At 36.5% G+C, this 27,509-nt stretch overlaps 1 protein-coding gene across 1 annotated transcript in view; it reads left to right on the forward strand.

Annotated features, from left to right (window-relative positions):
- The window catches only part of HCN1 (hyperpolarization activated cyclic nucleotide gated potassium channel 1), a 197,192-nt gene that overhangs the window by 14,018 nt on the left and 155,665 nt on the right, over positions 1-27,509 (forward strand). Inside the window, exon 2 of the mRNA XM_027880861.1 lies at positions 10,686-11,109. Coding sequence (XP_027736662.1) covers positions 10,686-11,109 — 424 coding nt within the window. The remainder of the gene's footprint in view (positions 1-10,685; positions 11,110-27,509) is intronic.

The following is a 27,509-nucleotide window of genomic DNA, read 5'->3' on the forward strand; positions in this document are numbered from 1 at the left end:
ACTGTTCACCATGGATATTCAAAGTGTACAGTAATTTTTGTCCTCTACTAGAGAAGATTTGGACCTGTATTTTCATGTTGCACAGCACTTCTGGTATGGACACTTCCAATAGCAATGTCACTTCTCAGAGTTGTTTTGCTTTGATGGAGCAAAAAACTGACAACACCTCTCCAGTACAGTGATTGCCTTACTTGGGAAGAAGGTTTTAGTTCCTACTGTAGCTTATATTTGTTTAGGAGAGAGAATATGTCAGCAGCATACCTCCTTCAGGAGGCACAGTATGGCTTGGTGATAGTGAATTCCCTGAGGTGTGGGAGATCTTGGGCTCAGCTGCCCACAAACAGATGAGAAAAGTCCAGTGGGTGTTCATAGGCATTGAGGAGAACTTTAGATATTAAGCTGTTTTCTAAAAAGTGAATGCATGTGACATGACCCTAATTGCTTACCATGTTTCTCTCTTGTGAACTTGGTCTTTCTTTTTCCTTTGCTTTTCTAAAAAGTGTCTGAAATGTATTTTAATCCTTTTTAAGCAAATGTAAGTACAAATAAATAAAATTATCATCTTGGTTTAATGTGAACACTGATTTGTCAGTTTCAGATGTTATTTTCCCAACAACTTATTAATATATTTCTTAAATATATAAATTAGGTTTACTACCATTTGAAGCAAATTGTTTACTGCAACGTGATATGCATGGAATGTAATAAAAAGGTACTTTCACTGCTTTTAAAGGGTTGAAATCTCAGTACTTATTTTTATATTCAAGGAAACATAGGCTTTGTAGACAAAGGTCAGCCATAAATAAGGGAATAATAGCTAATATTGATATATTTATACTACTACTTGGTCATAATCTTCTATATCTACATGTAGATACCTAGGATGAGTGTAAATATTAAGTCATGCATATTTGTTTTCACTTATGATGTAGGAATACATCAACTTATTTCATATCTATCTATAGATTTTTACAATTTTTTATATCTCTGATTTTTCCCTTTGTGAATTTGAAGACTATTTTTTTTTTCAGTTTAAACATAGTGCCCATTCTTGCCTTCAATGCCTTTTCTCAAGAAATGGTACCCAAAGTTCTAGTTTGAAGCTGCTTATCTGAATGTCCTGTATCTTTGTACAGTTACACACACAAAACCAATTTTACCTCTGATTTTCAGAATAAAATTGTTAGTAGTAGTATGTATATCAATCCAAATTGATGGTCCTAGCCTTGTTTTGATTTTGTTTGGGGTTTGGGTTTTTTTGGTGGTTTTTTTTTTTTTTTTTTTTTTTTTTGGCAGAGGTAATAATCCCCTAAAAACTACTTGTCCCACCTCATTTGGTGGTCACAGCCAGTCTCCTCACCAAACCCTGTGTCTGAGGTCTATCAATAGCTACAAATGATGTCTGCCCCATTGTCTTCTTCTCTGAAAAGTAGGTAAAATAGAATTTTTCTCATGAGCAGAAATTTTAAAGACTATACTGATAATTGAGAGACTGAATTGTTTAAAAAAATCTATTAAAGGAGAATATTAGGTGATACTGCCTGGCTTTCTAATTTTTGGGAGGGGATATGGGATGTTACTTTCATTTTCACAAGATTCTCTGTTGAGAAGAATTACAGAAGGCTTCTTCCAATTTAAGCTTCTGAATTTTTAGTATGGAGGCATCCTAAATGTCATGTTTCTAAATGACACTCTTAAAATTACTGTCACTACAAAATTCTTAATTAATGCAAGTGTTTCAACATGAGATCCAAGATTATTTTGCAGCTGAAATATTTTTAGATCTGTCTCTTTCAAACTTTTTTCTTCCGTGCCTTTAGAGTGGTCATTTCTAATTTGAGAATGTGAATGCCTATTTTACAGTGATTTACTACAGAAATTTGCAGATACTTAGATAATCGGTATGTGGCACTTTGTAGCTGATTTAAAGGTTGGTAACATGAAACAGAAACAAATCAGTTACAGTCCCTACACAAAATGTTGCCTGATTCTGAGAGGCAGTGGTTTCTGTGGTGGTTTGAATGAGGGCGCAAAGTGGAGGAAGCTATACTACCAAAGACAAAATAAACACAATGAGAAAACGTATTTGTGAACCCTGACTCTCCATCAGCATTTTTTCATATCTGGTAGCTATCTGGACTGGGGCACTATCCTGCTTTTTCAGTGAGTAATGGGGCTGAAGAATCACAGAATCATAGAAAGGGTTGCGCTGGAAGGGACCTTAAAGATCATCTAGTTCCAACCCCTTACCATGGGTAGGGATGCCACTGTCTAGATCAGGCTGCTCAGAAAGAAGGAGTTATGTAAAGATGAGGGAGTGCAAAAGTATTATCAGAGCTCCACTGACAGTGGTGCACTGTTCTTGCCCAAGGTTAAATCGAAGTCAGGCTTTAATTCTTTCTACTGTAGTTTAATAAGTTTCCCTGGAGGAAGAGCAACTGCAAATATCAGAGGTATTCAAGCAGTTGTGGTAGGGGATTATAGGCTAAAAATGAAGAGTCTCATTGTTAAGTAACATTGCCTTATTATATATAAATTTTGCTTTGTCCTCTCCTTCTTTTCCTCTTATATGCAGTGAGTGCACTTTTACTCCTGTACATTTATTGCTCAGAAATCTGAGGCTGAATTTGTTAATGCATGTAAAATACTATAAAAACTTCAGATATGGAAGCTACTGCATACATACAAAGAATCAAATATATTTTAAAGAAGTGTCAACTGGTTAGATGTTAGTTGAATTTACTCCTATATATATATATATTTGTGTAAGTTAATCAGTTAGTTTTGTAGTCCCTTTCCATGGACAGTAGTGTGATGTGCTTTTCTAATATTTGAAGCACTCAAACTTTAAACCTAACCAAACTTTGTAACCAAAGCCTTTTGAAAGTAGTAAATTACTGTTCTTTGACTTCACTGGGTTCTGATCAGGTCCCCTGAGAGATGCATTTATCTAATCATCTGCCTTATCTAATCATCTGCATAAAATCACAACTGAGCAACAAATTGCAAATCACCACTGCTAAGTGTGTTTATAACTGCACAGAAAAAACTCATTAAGTCTTTTTGAACTTGTGCAAGTTTGTAATTTTAGATACGTTCTATGGCTAAATAAAAAAGATGACCCAGTATTCCTGAATTTTATTAATGCCTCTTTTTAAGGTAGGAAATTGCATCAATATTTTTAAAATAATAGCAAGGGACATACGTTGGATCAATTAAGTATATATGGCTAACCTTGAAGTAACAGATTTCAGTATTATTCTGAAGTCAAATAAATATTTCGAGTGGTCTGAGAACTTTATTATTAGGTTATTTTTTTTTAATTACTTTTAATCTCAATCAGAATGAAACCATTAAACTGGAAGATTCCCGGGTCCAGCACGGCTCCTAATTCAACCAAGGAGACATAGTTTTCAGAACATCAGCCTCTCCCTCATTTCAGACTGACCAGACTCAGGCAGGTAGAGAAAGCCTATCTGCTGCTTCAGCAGGTTTCGCAGCTAAGTCAATGAGTGTTCATTAAGCTTGATATGTTTTAAATTAAAAAAGAATACCAAACACTGATGAAATTTTCACCTGAGAAAGTGTCACAGGCTTAATAATATTTCTGCTCTTCAGCCTCACTGCTTAACACGTAGGATATACTGTCAGAATTCTACTGTAGAGAGTGCTTTGCAATCAAAAGAGGTGAGTCATGAAAGAGACTGTTTCAGCCTTGGAAAGTTTCCTTTCTTGTGTTTTGTGAGCATAAGTTTAAAGCTGTCAGAGTGGAAATAGAGGAACATAAACCAAATAACTCAACAATTTCAGGGGAGGAGTTTGCTCTTTAAAAGCAAAAAAAAATACCAAACTCAAAGTTTTGTCTTCTTAAAACTTTGTGAAATGTGGTACATTCAGATGAGGAAAATTTGATCCATACGGAAGGATGACACAACTGCAGACGTAACTTAGTTTACTAGTGCAAAACAGGCCAACATGAAAAAGTGACACTCCACTAGTCATTTAAATGCATTTATATTACTACCACAGAGATAGAGTACAATAAATTTTAAGTTTGGAAATTTTAAAATAAAAAAATTGCTGCTGAGCCAAAATCACTGAAACAATCCACAATAGATTTTCAACAATTAAACAATTTGCTCCATGGAAGATGTTGAATGCCATAGTTCTTGCTAAAATACAATGAATTTAACATTTAATTTGTATGCCCATTTCCCAGAAGAAGCTTGTTTTCCTCTAGGTGTGTGTATTAATAAAAGAGAAACAGATGGCCTGTCAACCTGACCTCAGTGCCTGGCAAGGTTATGGAGCAGATCATCCTGAGTGCAATCCCTTGCACCTACCGGATGCAGCACCTGCCGGATGGACAAGGGATCAGACCCAGCCAGCACGGGTTTAGGAAGGGCAGGTCCTGTCTGACCAATCTGATCTCCTTTTGTGACCAGATGACCCACCTGGTGGATGAGGGGAAGGCTGTGGATGTGTCTGTCCGGACTTCAGCAAAGCCTTTGACACCATCTCCCAGAGAATTCTCCTGGAAAAGCATGACTTAGACAGGGGCACTCTGTGCTGGTTTAGGAACTGGCTGGACGGCCGGGCCCAGAGAGTGCTGGTGAACGGGGCTGCATCCAGTTGGCAGATGGTCACTAATGGTGTCCCCCAGGGATCAGTGTTTGGCCTAGTTCTATTTAATATCTTTACTGATGATGTGGATGAGGGGATCGAATGTACCACTAGCAAAATTGCAGGTAATGGGGAGCCTGTTGATCTGCTGGAAGGCAGGAGGGCTCTGCAGAGAGACCTGGACAATCTGGAGAGTTGGGCTGATTCCAACAGGATGAGGTTCAACAAGGCCAAGTGGCGGGTCCTGCACTTTGGCCACAACAACCCCCTGCAGCGCTACAGGCTGGGCACAGAGTGGCTGGAGAGCAGCCAGGCAGAAAGGGACCTGGGAGTTTGGATTGACAGGAGGCTGAACATGAGCCAGCAGTGTGCCCAGGTGGCCAAGAAGGCCAATGGCATCCTGGGCTGGATCAAGAACAGTGTGGCCAGCAGGAGCAGGGCAGTGATTCTGCCCCTGTACTTATTGCTGGTGAGGCCACCCCTGGAGTGCTGTGTCCAGTTCTGGGCCCCTCAGTTCAGGAAGGACATTGAGGTGCTGGAGCGGGTCCAGAGAAGAGCAATCAGGCTGGTGAAGGGACTTGAACACAAGTCCTATGAGGAGAGGCTGAGGGAGGTGGGGTTGTTTAGCCTGGAGAAGAGGAGGCTCAGGGGAGACCTCATCACTCTCTCCAACTCCCTGAGAGGAGATTGTAGCCAGGTGGAGGTTGGTCTCTTTTCCCAGACAATCAGCAGTAGGACAAGAGGGCATGGTCTTAAGCTCGGCCAGGGGAGGTTTAAGTTGGATATTAGGAATAAATTTTTTACAGAGAGAGTTGGAATGGGCCAACTGGAATGGGAGTTGCCCAGGGAAGTGGTGGGTTCACCTTCCCTAGAGGTTTTTAAGATGAGACTGAATGCGGCACTTAGTGCCATGGTCTAGTAACCACGGCAGTGTTGAATCAAGGGTTGGACTTGATGTTCTCAGAGGTCTTTTCCAACCTAGTTGATTCTGTGAATCTATTCTATTCTATGAATGAAAATGGATAGCTAGTCAGAAGGAGATATCGTCATTTTTAGGGTTGTAAAAAAAAAAAAAAAAGATGATTTTTCAGAATGTTTTCAAGCATGGACATGTGTGGAATCATTTAAAGAATTGTGTAATCTGAAAAAAACAGTCCCTTATTTATTTTCCTGATCTTTCCAACACATCCTAGTAATAATCTGCATGTTGCAGATTTTTCCAGACATGTTTCTCTTTCCTTTTTCTTACTGGAAGAAGAATATAGTTGCACAACCCGAGAAAGATGGCATGCCCTGTGAGAATCAAATTCTGACATCATAATACCAAGTTTGGTGTTTGTTACAGCACAGTATAATAAAATTTTAAATAAAATTATTTCTACTGAGATTATTTTGTTCTATATAGGACACTGATTTCTCTGTTAGGTGAACCAATGATCCATGAAATCAGAAGAAATAAAGCTGTGTTTGAGGGTGAGGCAAAAAAAAAGTCAATGCTCGTTTCACTGAGCATCTGCTAGTCAATCAAAATATTTAGCTAAAGAGGAAGCAAGTTTTCTATGGAAAGCTTGTAAAATTGTTTTTACAGTTCTTCGTTCTCTGAATGTGCAGAGTGAATGTGAGGTCAGACAACCTAATCTCTGATGCATCAGGCTTGGCTTCAAAGATATTTTACAAGCAATCTGAATTAATATCTTTTTGAAAGACTTTCCAGTATACAATGTAGCTGTTGAGTATTTATGACTGCATTTAATGAAGTCTTAGTGATATGATTTGGTCCATTTTAATTAAAAAATTAGACTTTTACAGTCTTTCTCGAAACTCAGAAACCTTAAACTAAAGCAAAGTCTTGACTACCCTGTAGCCTCAAGTCATGGCACTCCATGCCTTAGAGTTGCCATTCACGCTGCTGTGCAGTTTGTGAGACTCCTGACAACTTCTGCTGATTCAGTCTGTGTGTATTATAAAGGTAATCATATCTCAAACAACATATCTCAAACTGATTCAAAGAAATTGAGTCTTTGCTGTTGGTGGGCAGCAATGGGAAATAATGAAGCAAGCAAATCTGAATTTGTTTGTATGGCAAATTATGCAGTGAATTAACTTTGAGATTAAATTTCCTTTCTTAAGATTCAGTTTTCTCTGGGTTGAACATATAAAGTGGAAAATAAAATACCTGTTAGAATTCATAGTGCCTTACATTAGTAAGCTTAATTCAAACAGTGATTAGTTATTACTAAATAATTCTTTATTGTTGCTTGGATAGGCACTCATTTTGAATAGATTGTTCATCCTATCCATGACAGCCTGTGTCAGTGAATAAAGAACCAGTGCTTCAACATCGTGTTCGAGAGCTGAATAAACACTGTTATTACTGTATATTTAAAAAAAAAATAGTAAATAAATTATGAGTGAAAAGATCAATGAAAGATGGCTATGAATCCAAATAGTGTAATTTGAGAATAATAAAGTAATAACTAGTGTGATTTTTTTAATATTTCTGTATAAAATAATTTTCTAAAAATTTGAAAAAGTGTGCTTTAAAATTGGTTTTTATACTTCAATACTTGAACACTTTTTTTCGTCTGGAGGTATTATACCTCTGAGCCATCTTGGAGCATTTAAAAAGTTTCAGGAATAGTTCAGTGGAGTGCAACGCTGACCTCTGCACCTTCTGTTTATGTCATCTAGTTGTAGATCCACTGAGGTAGCTTCAACTGAGCCATGGTCAGTATTTTCTTCTTATTTTGAGCTTTGAAAGATCTTGTTACCCACAGAGTCTCATTTTTTAATCCTCAGCCTTGAAAATTTTTTTGTAATAAGAGCTACCTCTTCCTTGCTCTTCATCAGCATTTTCCAGTACCTTATATAAATCTGGAACTTTGAGACTGTAAGTTGTAGAGTCATAACCCTTCTTCTTAGGGGGAAGTAGCAAAAAAAAAATGCTAAAAGTAGTTTGAAACAAAAGGCTATCTCTGTGTCTCAGTAGCAGCTCCTTGTAGCATCTTAGGAAGCTTAACAGCTTGCTTTCTATTATGTGAATAATAGAATGTTCTGAACTACAGGCAAGGAACGCATTGTATTACTTTCTCTGCACAGGTCAAAGAAGAGCAATGCAGGGATTTACATCTGGCTTTCTCACCTGAAAAAGAAATAGAACATGGCCAACATAATGCCATTTGGAAACATTTTCCTAAAAGAAAATGTCTGATACATTTTTAAATGAAAAATAATATGGATTTTTCCTACTAACTAATCAGCTTATACCATATTGTGATCTAAAGTCAAAATATGGAAGTGATACATTCTCGTAGTCCTTAGCATTCAGTATTATTTTAGCCCTAATGCTACCGCTTCTGCTGACATTCAACCTCAGGAACTCCTGTGTGTTTTGCATAATCACGGTACAAGATGATCCTTTAAATCGTGGATTACTGTAGTTTAAAAACACCTGGTTCTGCATTATCTCTTTCGTTGGCAGGGTGGCTGGTGATTGTGCGGCTTTGGTTGGCCTTTGTTGTGTAACTGCTTCCAGTGCTGATGAAAGGTAGAGGTCAGTCTGAAATTAGCAATTCTTTGCCTAGGAATCAGCCACAGATACAAGGACGCCTCTTGTGATTATTTCCTATTTGTTTTCCACCCATTTTCAAGATCCCTTGAATATGTTTATGCTCCCAGAATACTTCTGTGAAATAGTTTGTTTGATAGCATTGTAAAAGTATTTGTGGTAACTCTACCTGTCAATCATAGTAGCAGTGATATAAGAATTTAGTGGTTCCTTGTGTATGGTAATTCCAGATTATTGAAAAGGAATCTAGAACAGCGGGAAGGTTATTACGTGAAATAGAAGAGGATAAAAGAAATTTGGAAATTTTTGCCAGATATGGTGAATACTATCATATGCTAAACAAAAACACATACAGCCTCAATAAACCTGAACATTTTTAGCACTTAGTATTCATATTTGTTGCAAGGCTGATAATGTGTAAGACACAAATCACATTGTGATACACAGGGAATTATTTTTAAAGTCTATTTCATGCAGTTTCTGAGTACCAGTTAGAGGTACGTAGCCAAGTACTCTCTTCTATCAAATGCTCATTAAGCCTAATCTCTCTGGGTCTCTCGTGGAGTGAACAGTTCTAAAACTGGGAAATCTCATGCAGTTCTCAATCCTGTGTTACTCTTCCTTTAGCGTGTTTTACAGTTACATTTAATTATTGATATTCTCAGATCAGCAATTTGTAAACTCAGAAGCATTTGCACAGTCAAACATGGAAAAAAGGGAACTTATAAACCTGGATCTTTGGGATTACTCGGCCTGGAGAAGGGAAGGCTTCAGCATGACCTAATCGTGGCCTTCCAGTACTTGAATAGAGCATACAAGAAAGACTGAGAGAGACTTTTTAAGCAAGCTAATAGGGATAGGAGGAGGAGGAATGGAACCAAACTAGAAGGCAGTAGGTTTAGATTAGGTATTGGGAGGAAGTTCTTTGCTGTGAGGGTGGTGAGGCACTGGAACAAAGAGGCTATGATTGCCCCATCCCTAGAAGTGTTCAAGGCAGGCTGGATAGAGCTCTGAGCAACCTGTTCTAGTGGAAGGTGTTCCTGTACATGGCTGGGGGAGAGGAATGTGGTGATCTTTAAGATCCCTTCCAATCCAACCATTCTGTGGTTCTATGATCATTTGGTGAATGCAAGAAACAATCTCTGAAATCTGATGTAATCCATATAGTCTGTGCAAGTCTTTCCAAAACTAAGCTCGTGATTCTGAAATGTTTGGTGGCCAACTAAACTACCATTATTGTTGATTGCCATGAACCTTTACCAAGACAAACCTCGTTGCATGTAAGGAGGCTGGTGTTAGTATGATGGAAGTGGTCTGGAAGTCAGTGTTGAAGTGACATGCTGGTAGTGTGTCCATTACATGTCCTTTGCCCCAGGTGCTGTTGCAATGCAGGGATGGAGCAGAGAGAGAGTTGTGGAGCCATTGCTGCCTCCATTCCTCTAGAGTCCTTAGGCAACTGTTATTGATTGGTTTCTGTACCTCTTCAGATCAGTTTTAGTTGACCAGATCATGTTCTCAGGCAGCACAAGAGTTTATGCATTGGGTTTAGGCTTTTTCAAGTCCAGTTTCAGTTATTTTGTTGAATAACTTTTTTTTGACAATTCAACGTATGGGGTTTATCATAATTTCCTTACAATCAAGTATATACTACCATCCCCTGGAAATCGTCTGTCAGGATATATGTGTAAGAGGTGGGTTTACTCGCTGTTCCTATAATAAATACTAAAGTTATGAGTCTGGTTCTCTACCTGTATTGAGTGTGATTAGCAACATTCTAACAGTGTTAAAGGGGAGGGTTTAGACACTTCTCGAGTAAAATAGTGAAATGAAGTACCCATTCTATGCTATGCAAACTGCAATTGTTCTTGCTAAAACTTCTAAGCTAACTCTGAGAGAAAGTAGACTATGAGATACATGGAAGTTCAGTTAAGGTTGAAAAAGTGGATGAAGGTTTTGATGTTATCTAATTACTGTTTCTATTTTTTTTCTTCCTGTAATTTTATTCCAGCACTGTAATGGTATGAGTACATTTGCAAAGAGATACTAACATTTAATATATTATCTATTAGATATTTGGCTTTGCATTTGGACAGAAGTCTTAAAAAAACTGTTTCATTGCTAAAGCACTTCTGATTGGCCGAAGACACCAATTTTGTCTATATAACATCACAAGGGGTTTTGACATGAGTATACATAAGTCTGCTGAGTGTAACACATGCACACCTTTCAGTGGGTAATATGCCATGGAATCATAAACCATAGTACTCATCTTATTTTAGATGCATATTCTTGAAAAGAAAGGCACCTAATGAAAAGTATTACTTTGTCTTTACTGACTGTCTTTACTGATATATTGAACAGTTTAAAACAGTGAGAACTTTCTTAGCATTAACAAAATCTGGAGGGGAAGTTGATGGCATGATAGAGACCATTTTTATAGGTGTGTTTTACCACATTTCATCAACCATTCTGGTTTTTTTTCCTTTTTTTTTAGGTTTTACTGGGACTTAATCATGCTTATAATGATGGTTGGAAACCTTGTCATTATACCTGTTGGAATCACATTCTTCACGGAACAAACAACAACACCATGGATTATTTTCAATGTTGCATCAGACACTGTTTTTCTATTGGACTTGATCATGAATTTTAGAACTGGGACTGTAAACGAAGACAGCTCTGAAATCATACTGGACCCTAAAATCATCAAGATGAATTACTTAAAAAGCTGGTTTGTGGTTGACTTCATCTCATCAATACCAGTGGATTATATCTTTCTCATAGTAGAGAAAGGAATGGATTCTGAGGTTTACAAGACAGCAAGAGCACTTCGTATTGTGAGATTTACAAAAATCCTCAGCCTGTTACGTTTATTGCGCCTTTCAAGACTGATTAGATACATACACCAGTGGGAAGAGGTAAGATTTATATTGTTATAACATCATTCACTAAGATCTTATTTCTACAGAATACTGGTCAGATCTCTCTGAAGAGGTACACAAGAACAAGAATGTAATAGAGGTTTTACTCACCAGTTGGTGTAATTACGAACAGGTGTGAGTGGAAACAGCACAGATTAACCGTCATCTCCCTGCTAATGACAGAGACCAAAATATGTTTGGGACCATCAACACAATTAGGATGGATGAACTCCTAGTAAGAATACTAGGAATTTCAACAAACACCTAAATCAGCATTGGATTTTGTTGACTAGCACTTAAACTTACTAAGTTAATACTCTTGTAGTCAAGAGAATTTAAAATACATGTTCATAGTTTTGTTTTATAGGAGAAATTTAAATAATATGCTATTGAGTAGATTTCCTAGAATTCTCCTTGTTTGAAGGCTGTATATAGTCTGAATATATTAAATACTGAACTTCTTTATGAAAAATGGGTAGTCCAAATTTTGAGTCACTGCCTTCTTAACTGCCAACTCCACTGTTTCCAGGCATGATGTTATGCTGCCTGCCAATTTGGCATGCTGCATTTTCCAGGAAATTATGGCACTCCCTAATTTGGTATACTCATGGCTAGGAAGTGTCTAATGCTTTGGCACATACCACCATGATTCAGTCATTTTGTTACTTGCCTGTCCTCGTTTCTGTAATTCTAAATATCATAATGTTTTAAACAGAAGTGTTAAAACCATAGGAAAAAACACTGCTGTTTTCTAAAACTTTCTTGAAGTAAGCAAAGTGAGAATTATTTTGCAGAGCATTATCATGGAAGCACTATTAAAATTGATTTACATAAATCGATTTGATGAAGATTTATTTAATTAAATCAATATTGAGGGAAGATTTGATACCATTTCTTGTGCTTTTTCTACTGCTAATTTCCAGTATTGTATGCACTTTCTGGCTTAACAGACACCTAAATGCAGCTCCATTTCGCAAATAAAGTCAGATTGTTTTAAAGGGACATGGCTCTAGATCATCCTAAGTACCAAAAGTCTATATAAATAAATTTATAGTTGTTCCTCAAAATAGCCCCTGAAACAGGTCTTTATTTTTTGTTTTGTAAATTCTACTTCTTTGTCTCTCTGTAAAGCAGTGTAATAGTTTTTTTGCACAGAAATAGAGCACTATAGTTTTGTGCTCAGTTTAACTAAGGCGAATGATTAAGCATATTTTGCAGTTCTACCATAAAGCTATGCTTTTGTCTCCTCTGTGCTTTACAAAGAGACAACCTTCTGAAATGCGTTCAATGACATTATTTTCTGGCAGCTCAAATTATGAGCTTGCCACTATAAATGCCTACTAAGCAGAGAAATGAATTCCTTTTTTTCCTCCTTTCTTGTCAAAGAGAAATCAGGTATTCTAAATAAAAATAGTTGAATTGACCAATAAGTGGGACTAGAAGTGACCAGTGGATGTAGTCCAAGCCAGCAATAGTTGGTATTTGGTCTGTTGAATCTTTAACTAATGGCTGCTTGATTGCAACTTCACCTTTGATTCCACTAGTAAAATTTGTGAAATATGTCCTCAGGAAGGTTGTTTTGTTTGGTTGGGGTTTTTTTTGAACTTGCAATAGAGCAGCGAGAAGCTTATTGGGTGCTTTTCAAAAGATTCTCACATGCAGGAACAGATATAAATACATAGTCTGAATCAGGCACTGATAAATGAAATCTGTGCAAAAAAAAGGGCTTTTTTTTTATCTGTTTTTCTTTTTGTTTAGCATCTTACAGAGATCAGAAATGAAGGAGGTCATTGATTGTCATATATGGCTTTGGAGAAAATGTGTGTTATAATAATATTTTCAAACAAACAAACAATCTGGGTAAGGGTAACCTTTGCAGAACTGGGAAATAGTGGCTGGATGATCCCATAGGGATAGTCAGTGAGACTTTGCTGCTGATGTTCATGTTCTCCTTATGTGTGTGCCTGGACATGGACAAAAAAGAGCAACTGTTAACTAATTTTTATTGACACAGACCTGGAGCCTGTTTGAGTGTGGTTAAAAGGATTTAATAGTTTTTGCTTAGGGGCTGACACTGGTTTTGATTGTGGTGCAGATAAATCTGAAATATATGTATTTGGATCCAGAATAGTGAACATTATGTCAAAAATATTGAGAGGACAGTCAGCAAACTCATTTTTTATAACATGCCAAGAGGATCCTTCATGGAAAACTGATTGATGAACAAATCAAGTTGTATGATAAGGCAGCTATCCCTTTGAGGTGTTTCTACATCCTCAAAGAGAAAAAGGAGGTTGACTTCATTTGAGCTTTTCCTTTTAGTTATCACTAAGACTTCAGCTTCAAGGTCAATATCCTTAATTTTAGGATGAATAGTTAAAAATTTAAAGATTTTTATATGACACTGGTTAAACGTGGTTCCTTTATTTTTTTCCCACATAATTTAAATCAATTAAATCAAGATCAAACTGCTAATAGCCACATAGAGTAATACTGAGGTAAATAATGTATGCATTGCAGAAGCTTTCTGTGCATTAAGTGTTATGACAGAACAGCTGTAGCCTGTGGTGCAATATATATGAAATCTGATTGATGTATTTATATCAGTGTAATGCTAATTGCTTATCCAAATTAATGGCTCAGTGGAAATTGGAAGCAAAACTGTAAGAAAAGGACAGGAGTTATCTTGACAGGAAATAATTTACTGTTTGCAAATGTGCACTTTCCTAAAACTGCTTTTGAGCTACAGTATCTAATATTCCAGTCCTTTGGACTCAGTTGTTGACATATAGATGATATACTTAAGCTAAGTTATATGCTATAACATGCAAGAAAAAAAAATATTTAAATTGATAGTTACAGAATTTGTACTTTTGCAGTAATTTGTGTCAGAGGGGTTGTTTTGAATTTTTTTTTAGCTTAGATTCCTAAAAATACTGAACAGGAGGTATAGGACCTAATTCTTACTTACTTTAAGTTTTATGAAACTGACTAAACTGCTGACCCTTGAATGTTTTACATAGGTTTACATGCAATTAGTAATTTATTCCTACCTAAATATGCTCATAGATCAAAGAACAATTAAAAATAAAAGATATAAACAATTGCAAATACGTGTTAAATGATATGCCACTTTCTTTTACAGTTGTCAATGCTGTTAGTTTACTGATTCTTTAAAATTAAAATATTTTCCAAAAGCTGCTTAAAACTTAGACTTCAATAGTTCTACTTGCAGATATTCCAATCATAGGACAAGACCTAGTAAATGTGTGAATAAATAGAATCGATTTTTCTAAAAATGTGCTCTAAGTCTTTCTTGTTCTCAGATGTTTGATTATGTAGAAGTAAAACAATTTTAAAAATTATTTAATGCTTATTGCAAGGTGGGCAATAAAGGTTCTGTTTTTCAAAAAATCATATAGTAAAATATGCAAAAATTGTAAATACCACCCATATTTTAATTTGGTTTAACTTGTACTGAAATCTGGTTTTCAATTTGCCAAACCTTTTTGAGACTCATAAACCTACGTAAGTGTCGATATCCATTCTAGCTGTTGATAAAGCGCTGGTGCTTAAAGAAACGTTTCTGAGCATATCACAGTGACATATCATATTTTGGTTTTGCTGTTTTATTTCTGATAATAGAGTGATGCTGATTCCTAAAAGCTCAAGCCCAAGCTTGCAGGAGTGCTAAGTCTTACTAAAGTGCTTAAAAATTAAGTGTGTAAGAGCTTTGTCAAATCAGGTCCTGCATTAAAAACTTCATATGTTGCTTCCATGCTACCGACCCTGAGTATCACAGACTACCACTAGGTGTCCTCTCCTTGTTCTGTCTGTTGCCAACAGTACACCTATTATTTATCTCTATAATATAGAATCATTATTTTTTCCTAAATAAAATTATTGTAAAAGGGCACTTGTGTTATCCGGACAACAGAAGAAAACTTCTACTTCAATAGCCTGCTGTTTCCGTGGTAGGTATAGAAATGGCTTTTGTCCACTATAAGAAAACCAAACAACTTTCCCTTACAGCCTTGAGAATTCAAGGTCTTTTATTTCTCCTCCTGATTACTGACTGGGGAATTGTGTGGGAAGGGAGGTAGGAAGAGTTAGATGGGTACTTCATGGTGCTGGATAAAAACACCTTTACTGATTGGATTATTAATTTAATTTTATTTTATTTTAAAAGGGCTGTGTCTATAAGACATGAGGGTTTCTTGACAATGATGGTGTTACACAGTTTAACTTTTTAAATGAATCGTCTTGTGGAAACAGGAGTTGACATAATATTTTTGCTTTCTTTAATTTAATTTTAATTTCCCTCCTCCAAGGGGATAGTTTAAAATATATTTTCTAAACCCTATAAAGTTGTGTCAATTAGTCAAGTACTGCAAATAAGCACACTAGTACAAGTTGAGTGGCAATTTTGAACTAAATTAGCTTAAAGTAGGACACTTTTTTTATTGCCTTTTAGAGATACATTAACCAAATGTGAGTTGTCTGTCTCACAAGGGATTAGGGAAAGATATTTGTTAAGTAACTCCAGGGGAAAGAAGATGTAGGAAAGTCCACCTTTTTTACTTGCACAAAGTCTGTGAATTCTGCAACAAAGCCTCTGTACTGATGTCTGCTGCCTTCCTACCATTAAGAAGATGGAAGTAGGAGAAAATCCCTATTTCTGTTGGAAACTCATGCTTGAAAAATGCATCTTATGTATGAATTAGTGAATTTGTGTCCTCCCAGATAAACACTATGGTTGGAATCACATTGTGTGCATCAAGGAGAATTATCAAAAGGCCAAATTGTTTGACACTTTTTCCCTCCCTCCAGAAAGTGTTCCCTAGCAGCACTAGGTAAATATGCAAACAATGGGGAATTGTTTGTATCACTGTTTAGTGTGCATATACTTGCATGCGTATGTATTACACAGCTGACTTCCATTTACTGCTGGGCTATATCTCAGATGCCAGAAGGCTTTGCCTGGGGGTTCCTCTCTGCGCTGCAGCCATCCCTGACTTCATACTGACCAGATGTGGTCATGTGTGCTTGAAAAGTGCTGACCAGCTCCACCTCTTTTGTAATCTACAGGGTAAAAAACAAAACCCTGTGCTGTTTGCTTGCAGTTTGAATTAAAAAATCTAAGAGTGCTCCTTGCTCAGCATAGCTGTAGAGGAGCCTTCTAACTTTGTGAGAGCAGAAGGCTGCTCAGCCCAGTTTCACACAGGGAATGTGTTCCCTTTGTGCCTGGGAGTTGTGCTGGCTGTCATTTTGTTCCTGGGTAAGATTGCAGTGCTGGTATTCCTCCCTAACTTGGGATGTTGGCTAATGGATAGTCTGTCTCTATGACAGTGACGTATTTTACCCTTGACTCTACAGAGCCAGAACCTGAACTACTACCCTTTTCTTTTTCCTCTTAAATTAGAGAATGTAAAGGCAGTTTCTTCGAGAGTGTTGAGGCTGTTGATATAATGTCTTGATAATGTAGTTCTAGTTTGTTAAATATAATTTGTGCATATGGGTAGAACTGAAGGTAAGTTACATAAATAAGAAGGTAAGATATCTAAATTCTATAATAAAGTGTTACACAGTATAAGTGAACATGTGAATAGAAGCATTATCATAAGAGTAAAAACCAGTCTCACACAGACATGTGAGCCACAGTGCCGTTTTCTTCTCTGCCGTGTAACTTAAAAGTCCTTTGTTTGTGTTTTGCTAAACAGAGAACCTAATACAATCTTTACAAAATTGATAATGTTCCAACTGGGAAATTTTAATGGATTTTATTTAATGCAAACCTTTTTGTTTATATGAAATAATGCATATTTTAACATTAGAGGGGTAAATTGTATTCAGTTGTGCAGTACTTTTTAATATATTTCAAGGAAAATTTTTTTTGAGAAAAGTATTTCACCCATAAAACATTACTGACAAAAACTCAAGCTTATATTTTTCACTCTTTTAAATTCTGTACAAGAGTAGGAAAATACACATAGCTGATAGAGACAATTAAAAGGCTTTATTAGAATAACAATAGAATAATAATAAAACTATATAACATTATTTATATTATAATTATATAATATATTTATATTATATATATAGTACACATTAGAATAAGAATAGAATAATAATAACTGTTGAAAAAGAACAGCACATTTGTAGAGGAGGCAGTTACTGAAATGCAAGCAAGACATTGAGTATTCTGTTTCTTAATTTCCTACTTTATGGTCTAGGCATAATCACTTTAAAAGAAAGAATAATCCATTCCCCTGGACAGTAAATAGGAAGTGTTATGAATGTAAAGATTCTTGCTTCATCTTTCTACCCACTTTTTAAGACTGTGCAAACTGAGCTGCCTTTCTTATGTGCCTATGCCACAAGAGTAATTGTGTGGTGATGGTGTTTTCCCTGGGAAATAAACCATGGAAATATAGAACATAACCTGAGACAAGTTTCTCTGAACTCAAAAGCTGGATGATGTTTTCATCTTTACGTAAGTGTTTTCCTGGCTTTTATGGTAATGGACCTGTTCCTGGGAAATTTGGCACTAGATCCAGGAAGGTGGGTTCATCTGTGCAGTAACATTTCTAGAAAATGCCAGTCAGTCAGTTTTGAAAATTATCAGAACTGTATCAACATGTCTTTGATGCTGAATCGTAACACATTTTTTAGAATAATTTTTTTTAAAGTCTAATTTGTTCACTATTTTTGAGCTGTTTTGGCAATATCTCTCTGTTTTGCACGTGCTAGAGCTTGGACACATTACTCCTGGCTACACATTTGCAAAATAAAGCCTTGCTCTTCCATCCTAAGCTTTTAACACAAGCAGAAAACCCACTTATCTTTCACGTGGTAATGGCCTGATGGACACAGCCCTTGTCAGGCAAAAGGGGAGATCAGGAATGTTCAGTCCTCTGGCAAACCAGAGCTTCTGGCTGCTCACCGCGTTGTCCTGCTCCCTCCCGGGAGCTGAAGAGCCGTCAGAGAAGGTGATGACGGCCAAAGAGCTGTTTCGGCAGCCCGGGGTCTGCATCACGGTTCACCATTCGGACAGTGCGATAGTGCAGAGTCCTTCACACAGTGAGTGCACGTAGTGCAAGCCCCCTTTGGTTCCTGCAGTGACGAGACTGAAAGGGAACACGTGAATGGGTTTCTTCAGTTCTCTTCCAATGTATTTTTACAAATTTAAACATTTTACAAGTTTTGCAAGAATGAAAATTTTACGTTTGTTTTTTTTTAGGGTGAACACAATCCATTCAAGTATCTTTGCATTTTGTATTAATAGTGACCAGTATAGAATGACAGTTTAACTTCTAAATTACTCAGCAACAGTAATTGAACTAAAAGATATTCTTACCTTGTCACTCATGCCTTGTAAAATTCTTGCTTTCTTTGTTTTCATAATACCTGCAGATCTTTGCAAGTAAAGAAATCAGTTGAATAAACACTTTAGTTTTGCACACAGATTCTCATTGGTTTTGTTATTCTCTTTATATAGCTGCTAGGCCAGAAATGGTTAAGGATATGTTATGGCTGGTTTATGCTGTCATAAAAAGACTTACTTTAAAAGTAAATTCTTAAAACACAAATATGAAGCTGAGTTGTTAGTCTACCTGGCAAAAGATGCCCAGTTATCAGTTGAAATGGGAGATTTATAATACACTGTGATAATTATAAATACAGTATTTATTGATATGTCTGTTAAGAAAGCAACAGGATATCCTTCCAGTGCATCATTTCTAATTGAAAGCTGAGGAACAAATTATATAGGAAAAATAAATTAGAAAAGTGCATACATAGAAGGTGGATATGAACAATTTTAATGTTTTGCTATCATTTGTCTAAAAGGGGCATTTCAGTTTTTAAATTAAGTAATCATTTATTAAATGGTGGAAAGATAATTCATTAGATCTCAAGTTGATGAAATTCCATGTTCTAGATTTGAGGAGAAAATTGTCAGTTACAGTCCAGAGCTTTTTAAATAAAAAATCCACAAACCACTGTTTCTCTCAGTTTTCTTATGTGGAGAAGAGTGTGCCTGTGAAATTTTGTGTGATCTTGTGGGAGAGCATTTTCTCAGTTATCTCAGAAAGATCTCAGAGGTAGAAAAGGAGAACTTATGCTGGGCTGTGCTGGGTAGACCATATGTGCGCTATTGCCTTTATTTTTCTAGTGTGTCATGTGCCTTAGCTCGTCTGGGCATTTCATTGGATAAGATCAGGACTGATATGATACAGAGTTCCCCACATGTCCATAGATTGCGGATCTGATTTTGATCTAATTTGACAACCTTCTAATACAGTAAAATACCTGGGACACCGCTTGTCTAAGTAGGTTTCTCTTGTGGCTCCCGCTGAGGACAATGGAGTAGTGTTTTAATAGTTAATTAGGAAGACAGGTCTGCTTTATAAGGATAAAATGGTCTGAATTAACCATTTAGGGAGTAAGATGCAACTGTATAAACCTATTTAGAGGGAGCTGAGGAACTGAGATTGCAGTGTAAAAATGTCTTTAACAGTTGCAAGTTATATTTAATGAGTTATTTCTAACCTGAATCTCATGGAGTTTATTCCAAATCACAGTATTATTATCCCACATGTGTAATGTATGATTTAAATATAGTTGTGACCTGGAAAGAACAGGGATATAACCTAATTCAGAGATTGTCACAGCTCCTTGCTTCCAAGCAAGAGTGAAGGCTGTGGTTGTACTGCTAATCTCTCCTCATGATTCTGCACTGGGAACGTGCTCTATTTCTCACCACTTTCACCTTTCTTAACCTAAGCAATGCTTTTTCTTAGCCTTTCCGGTGTCTAGGCTCATAGTATTTTCTTTGTTACTATTTTTTTAAAACATCTCTTTTTTTCCCACCCATCCTCTCTGCTTTCAGAAACGGTAGCAATGAGCTTGACTGTACATCTGCTTACCTTAGTATAGTGTCTTGTAGTGGCACTGCCTTTCTTTCCAGTAAATGTTACAACTTGTTATTGACCTGGCAGAAACTGCTGCTGTGTAGCGCATTTGGTGTCATTTTTGTCTTGGGTTTGTGTGACACAAGGGTAGGCAGTATTGGAGATACTGCTTAGAATCCAAGCGGGTGCTCCTATGTGAGAATCTGTGAGTAGAGCCCCATATATGCATGGGAGAAACCATCTATAAATCAAATGAAAATTCCTGAAGGCTGATTGTGATATAACTGCTATAATCTTTGCCAGAACCGTAGGCCTTGTACAACCGAACTGCCTGTAGAAGAGAGGAAAGATGTCACTATCAAAAACACCCCTGAACGCCAAGCAAAAAACCAACCAAACCATAAAAACAAACAAAAAGAAAATAAAAATCAACAACACAAACCCAAAATTTGAGAGAACAATTATGGTTCAGACAAATGTGCATAGGCATATTGATGTGACTACATCTTCAAGTGTAAAGGTTCTTAACCTTCACTGCACCTCTGAATAGAAACCAAAGAAAATGATCCTATGTACAATTTTTACCTGTCCAGGTTAATTAAAATGACTAGCAGTATTCAATGATTCATGATAAACATACAATCTTTCATCTCAACTGAAAACTGTAAATTTCACTCTTGAGTTGATGTTTCTTCATACTCTTAAGATAGTGACATACAAGATTTATGACCAAAACTTGAACCTGGAGAACAAATATTGCTGTGCATAATTTAAAATGAATCTCTTTTCAAGAGTACCTTTCTGTGGGATTTCCAAAGCACATTATTGAAAACCATATAGTAGTTCTCATCAGAATGATCGATTTTTCCCTCAGCCGAAGACAAGAATTATGTCTTCATCTGCCTCAAAAATAGCTGGGCATCCCACATGAGGATTGTTTTCCAGCTGGGGAAATATAATATCAGATATGTTTTAACAAAGAAATGGAAAAAAATGCAACTGAAATATAGTTTCAAAGGGAAGGGGTAACTTCTAGAATTGCTGTATTATTTTGACCATCAAGAGATTTTAAAATACTGAATCCAGACAAGTAACTTGCATTTTTCTTGCAGAGACTTTCCGGTGAATTAAGCAAAACACAGTTTTTCCTTCAGTGTCAGTCATATGAACATTCTTTTTCCTATCATTTATTTATTTTGCCTAGGGCAAAACCAACCTCTACCTATAAATGTGGTTTTCTCTTTTTCCATTTTCGTGTGTATCAGTTTTGGAAACTTACTACACAGCTTAGCCCAACTTGGATTTCTTTTTATGTTCCTGTTAATGTTTGCATATCACAAGTATGTATGTTTATTGATCTTCTAAAAATAGTTAAAAAAAAAAAAAAGCAGTGTTTTTTGAGGCATTCTTACTGGGCATAGTAACTGCAAGGCACTAGAAATGAGATGTCAAAGGTATGTATGAATAGAAGTAATATCGACACTGTAACCTTTTTCACTGAAGTAAGTGCAGGAAGAGATATTTAATTTTAAAAATAATTAAAAAGTGAATTCCAATAGAACTTTACATGCTTGCTTTCTTTTCATTTTACCTTTGCATTATTACTCCCATAGGAGCTAGTGAAAAGAAGATTGATCGAGATTTTTACAGATACTATTTCTCTATTTGCTAACAGAATTGATTAAATCACTAGTTCCTATCAACTTTTGTTTAACAGTTAAGTAATTTTATATTTAAAGTAGAAGTACTTTTTTAATAGTTTTTTTTTTTTCCTTAACCTCAGCAGAGTGTTTAGAAGTGGTAGCATTTGACAGCAGCTATGCTGGATGCAGCTCCTGTGATACATTTCCCGTACTGTCTGTTCTAAGGAGGAGGAAGGAATTGTGACAATTTTGGATTTTGCCTTTGTGAAACCTTTTTAGGTGTCTGTGGATACTTTGTGTAAAGTGAACATGTTCTGAAAAACAGCTGAAGACAGGAACTCTTCATCTACATTGTAATTTTAAAACTACACGTGTCTGTGTTGAGCAACCTAATTGGAGATAAGTATTGAAAATCTTGGCAGTACATTAGGATATTATTTGTTAGAGAGACTTTTGTTTGAACTCTCACCCTCACGTAGTGAATCAGTTTCTCTCATAGTTTCGAATGGACAATGAAAGAAAAATAGTCAGTTCAATAGTGAATTCAGCACTGAAATGCAAAAGGAAGAATATAAAGTTTTTATTTCTTTGTGAATTATCTGAGTAGAGAACTTTGTTTCACTCCTCATTTAAACAGTGTTGAATTTTATAGTTCCAGATGAGTCATGACTGTGGTGCCATGATTCCACTTTCTCTAAATGTTTGGGGTTTTGTTTTCTTTGTTTGTTTGTTTGTTTTCTGATGTGAACAGATATCATAATGCTCTTCAGTAGTGGTTATCATCTCATTTAGAATTAGAAAATTTACCCCAGTGGTGGATTTTCATCTGAGTAGTGCAAAATAATTCCTCACCAATTAAAAAAAACTTTAACTTTTTGCTGAATCATGAAAGAACTATAGATTGAGATATTTAAAGCTTGAATTTCAGGATTATTATACATTTTTGAGGAGTTTCCTTTAATTTACCTTTTTTGTTCTTTTAACAGTAAGGTTTTTTGGAACAGTAGTGTACTTCTAGCTCCATGTTCCAGTGCTAAATATATTAAAAAAAATGTAATAGTATATTAACAATTATGCATGCTACACCTAGGGAAAAGGAGATGACAGGAAAAAAAAAAACAGACACAAAAGTCTGGCAAAAGAGGGCAAACAATCTCATGCCCAGAAATTACTTTTTTCTTTATAACTGGTCTTTTTTTTGTTAGCTGCTGCTGTCTAGAAAACCAGTATAAAAAACTCATCTACCATAGTTTTTGTGACTACCACCTTTTAGTTTAAGCTATATGAAAACTCTACAAGTGATATTAGAATATCACTGGTGGTATCACAGACCTGTTCGAATTGCTTTCACTGCTCTGACATCCAGTTGGCTGGAAGCTGAAAATTTCATTTGTTTCTCTTCTGACTGTGTTCTTGTCATTGCAAATACTCTGCAGAATCAGTGTGATGAAAAAGAAACAAGACTGGTGGCACCTCAGGAGAAAATGCCTCTCTGAATTTCTAACAAAACTATACTTAATGTAACTTCTACTTATTCTGCTGAATAGTGTTTTATTAAATTTATGTGTAACTATTTTTGTTTGACTATATTTTTATTTTTTTGTTATGGAAACAATGGCAGATTTTTACAGAAATAATATTTATGATACAATGGCTGTTTAGGACAATAAAGTAACAATGTTTGATATTTTCCAAGGGCTGGTTACCTTCAATTAGCCATAGGTTTGGGGATTTTTTTCCCTTCTGTTTCCCTCAACAGCCACCATCTTTTAGTCTGTGCTTATATTTTGGGACTCCAGTTTTGACAGGCATCTCCATGTTTCCAGTAATATTATTATCATGTAATAATTGAATAATTAATAAGTTACAAAGGAATATTGTAGCTGCTCATGAAGCCTGGTCAATTGCATTGTTCTAATTCTTGAATGTTCATTAGTCTTTTCTTTCTGGATTGCTTAGAACAGTTTGGGACAGGTGTAGAAGCAGGTTTCTAGCCACCCAGGGGACTTCAGTAGGGTCAGATACATTCAGACCCTGTCAGGCAGCATTAGGCAGCAGCTAAACTAAGCTGTTGTGATCACTATATTTGGGAGTGAAGTGTTACAAGTGCAGGATTTGCACCATTCCCCCTCTCCTTTTACATATATTTAACATTTTGTTAGTGTGGTACTCCAGCAGGTAAGCAGAGTAGGGAGATACTATTTTGGGCCCTGACATTGTTCTTTTCACTGAATGATTTATGCTTGCAAACCTGATTTAGGAATACAGAGATACAAATCTGTTAAATATTTTTCAGCATTTTCACTTTCCTGCTGTTTTACATGTATAAAGTTTATCATGCTGTAATTTATTTTTAAATTGAGCTGCAGAGGTACTTGAGGGACTTCCAGCTGTTTTTTCACTCTGAAAAATATGCTCCAAGAAATTTGTCCTCCAATATTATTTCAGTCCCACACCTCTTCCTTTATGTTGTGTGTCTTGGGAACATATAAGGCCTGTGCTCTGCTCTCACATGCAGTGGCTCTGGAGGGTCAGAGCCTACTACTGGATTAATAGCTCTGTGTCCCGCAAGTCTATAGCTGAAGATGCAAAATACTAGAGGTTTTAGTGACTGTTTTTACTTAGTCTAGAACAAATAAGCATACCAAGAAGACTTACGCTTCAGTTTCTTTCCTTACAGTTGGAAACAAAAGAGAGTAAACTGATTTTCTAAAATTGGCGTATTTGCTGAGTTAAATAAGTATTTTTGCAAGCCATCTCAGATGAAAGCTACAGGATGTGAAGTTATTCCACTCAGCAAGTTTATTTCTTGCTACACAATTCCCCTTGTAATAGCAGTGCCTTATTTTAGTAAAGGAAGCAGACCCAAGGAAGTCCACTGTGTTGTCCACTGTGTCATCCTCTGATGTCTTGAAGAAGATAATCCCTTCCTTCCTTGGTCTGAAGGGCTTCAGGCAGGGTTGACATAGGGCAAAATTGGCACTGGCACACTGCCCTACCTGACCTGATGTGATTTTTTTGTGCCAGACTGAGTGCCTAATGGAGTGGGTGGCTCTGCCCTCATGGTGGGAGCACTCATCCTGATGGAGAGGCAGTGTGGGTGTATGTGGGGTTTGTGGAATGACTGTTTCATGACACAGGGAAAGGGCAGTCCTGACATTTCCCATCGACTAGCTGTCAGCAGATCTGCATTCCCCTTTATGTCTCTTAGCAGTGCTATCTGAAGTGTCCATCTCCCTCCAGAGATTGGGCATGGAGCCCAGACACCCATTAATCACTGGAGAGCAAACACTTCAAAATCAGGACTTTCTTAGGCTTGCCTATTAGAGCTGCTCTCAAGCTCCTGGCCAGTGATAGCATTGAGAATTTACTTGTCTGCAGGAGAAATGAAGTGTATGACCTGGAGAGAATGAAAAGGTAGAGCTCCCTTAGTTTTACCTTTTAATATTTTGAATTCAGTGATCTGCTCTCTCAGTTTATCTCAGATCATTTCCATGAGGCAGTACCAGTGAAAATTTGAGAATTTTCTATGTTACCAGTGGAAACTCTGGAGTATCCTGAAGACTTGCCTTGTGACCCATTTCATTCATTTGCAAGAGGAAAAATAGATAACTCTGCTGAAAAGCTCTTTTAGAGGTGGAATAGAAGAACTAATATGACCTTTTTCAACTCTTATTTTAAAATTGCTGATCATTTTAAATGTGCAGCATGTAACTGACATAGTCTGTTTCATGACTGAGCGAGAGATTTGCAGGGATACAGCTAGCATTCAGTTACTTTAAATGATGTTCCCAGAACATTTCTAAAGTAGCAGGAAAAGAATGATTAAGTAGGATTCTACCTCTTTCCAATGTTTCCTGTAGCAGATCAAGCACTTGTACACAAAAAAAGTTATGTATTCTCTGTTATGCTCTTTTAAAGATTTCTTGAGTAGGGGGAGAAGAGTTCAGCTCACTAAAGTAAAAAAATCTGCATACCTTCAGAGAAATGCCTGACATGTTATATCTTTTATTTCATGTCAGTCTTCAAAATCTGTTTCTATCATAAGTAACACCTTTGTCATTCATAGTACCGTCTTTGCTGGCATGTAAAGATATTGTGCACTAGCTTTTTTTCATCATACTGAGTGCACTGGCATCAGTAAAGGCTGCTATTCTATCTGTTGTAAGTGAATGTTTCTTTCTCAGCTTATAGTTTTGTCAACTGAAATACAGTTTCAAATGTAGCATTGTGATTATGCCCTTCTCCTGTGACCTGGGGTCCTTTTGTCTGTTCTATGAACCATCAACAAATTCTAAGGCATTTTTTCCCCCAGAATGACATCTATTCAGAGTTCTTGATTTGCCACATCTTTTCTTCATTCCTTGAAGGAGTAAAGGATGAGTTAACTTATAGTGGACTTCCAGATCTGAGATTCCTGAAATCAATAGGCAGCTGAAGATTTCTCTTCCTTCACAGTTGTTTGTTTGCTATGGTGTCCTTGGCATATAAAAATATATTGTAAGGTACAAGGTTATATTGCCCTGTCTCAACCAATTCCTAGACAGTCAGCACTTTTTAAATTGGGAACCAGTTGGAGGTTGGCATTCTCAGGGTAATATAGATTGGCTTATAACCTTGACATACTTGACATCAATTCAGAATGATATTTAATAGATACCAATGCTTAAATTTAACTGTTGTCGGTGATTTCCCTGATGCTATAAGACCATTCTTCAACAAAGTGTTACGACTTCACTTTGTTTTATGCCTTTTTAAATGTGCCATTGATAAGGGGTTGCGAGACTCAGCAGTCGCCCAAAAGGATTGCTAAAATGTTCTTTTCTCTTTGTATTGCAGACTAGCTATCACAGATCCTTGATCCATCAGTATTCACGTCTTTATCCTTTTATCCTGTTTATTTCTGTAAGATCAATGGGGTTACAGCAACCTCTGTACCTACAAGGGTGCAGCTTTTTAAGAACTTGAATAGGCTGTTAGAGACAAACCCTTTTTGATGCTCTGCTGGTCTTACTCCCTCATGCCCACATCGAGACCAGTGTTAAATGTACCCCACATCTACTATGGATTTGAGACTGCTGCAGTTCTTAGGAAAATAGGTTTGTATTCTGTTACTTTTGCGTGCAGCTGGTAGGGAGCTGTTGTATGCCTCACAGATCATCTATTCCTTATTATTAAATGTTTCTGTGGGCATTATCTAATGCTGGCCAATTCAATATTGTTTCCTAAGTCTTGTTTCTCAAGCTTCTTAAAACTGATTTCTTTGATTTAATTTTTTTCTTCCAGAAGTAGTATGTAACGTGAATTGTCTTATTCATAGATGAGGTTCTTATTATTAATTAAAGACCTATTAAAGAAATGCAAGTTTTATTGATGTTGTGAAACATTCAGTTCTGCTGTGGAGCTTTGTTGCTTCCTACAATCTTCATTTGGAGCATTTTGTAGACTTTTGGGTTTCAGGCTGAAACATAGAATACTTTGAACGCAATTTGAAGGTTGGAATTTATTGAATACTAAACAGAACATAGGCTTCATGTACTTTTCATAATCTGTATTTCTGAAATGACATGTCACTCGCTATGCATTATCCCAAAAAGAGCATTTTTAGAGTTTCAAAAACAAATAGAGTTTTGTTGGATCTGAGTTGTTTTTTTTTTCCCATAAGGTATTAAATTTCCATAAGGTATTAAATTAATTCATTCTCTATATTCAAGATAAAATTATGAGGGAATCCCATGAATCAGTGCATAGGTAGGGAGGGGACACTGGGAAACTCCCAGAGGGTCTATATGCTGTAAAACCTCCCACTGGAGTAGTGGAACTCTGGGATTTCCTTGCAGAT

The sequence above is a fragment of the Empidonax traillii genome, unplaced genomic scaffold (genome assembly GCF_003031625.1).
Source record: "Empidonax traillii isolate 1590-97213 ecotype Southwest subspecies unplaced genomic scaffold, ASM303162v1 scaffold77:size1270838, whole genome shotgun sequence".
Taxonomy (NCBI): Eukaryota; Metazoa; Chordata; class Aves; order Passeriformes; family Tyrannidae; genus Empidonax; species Empidonax traillii.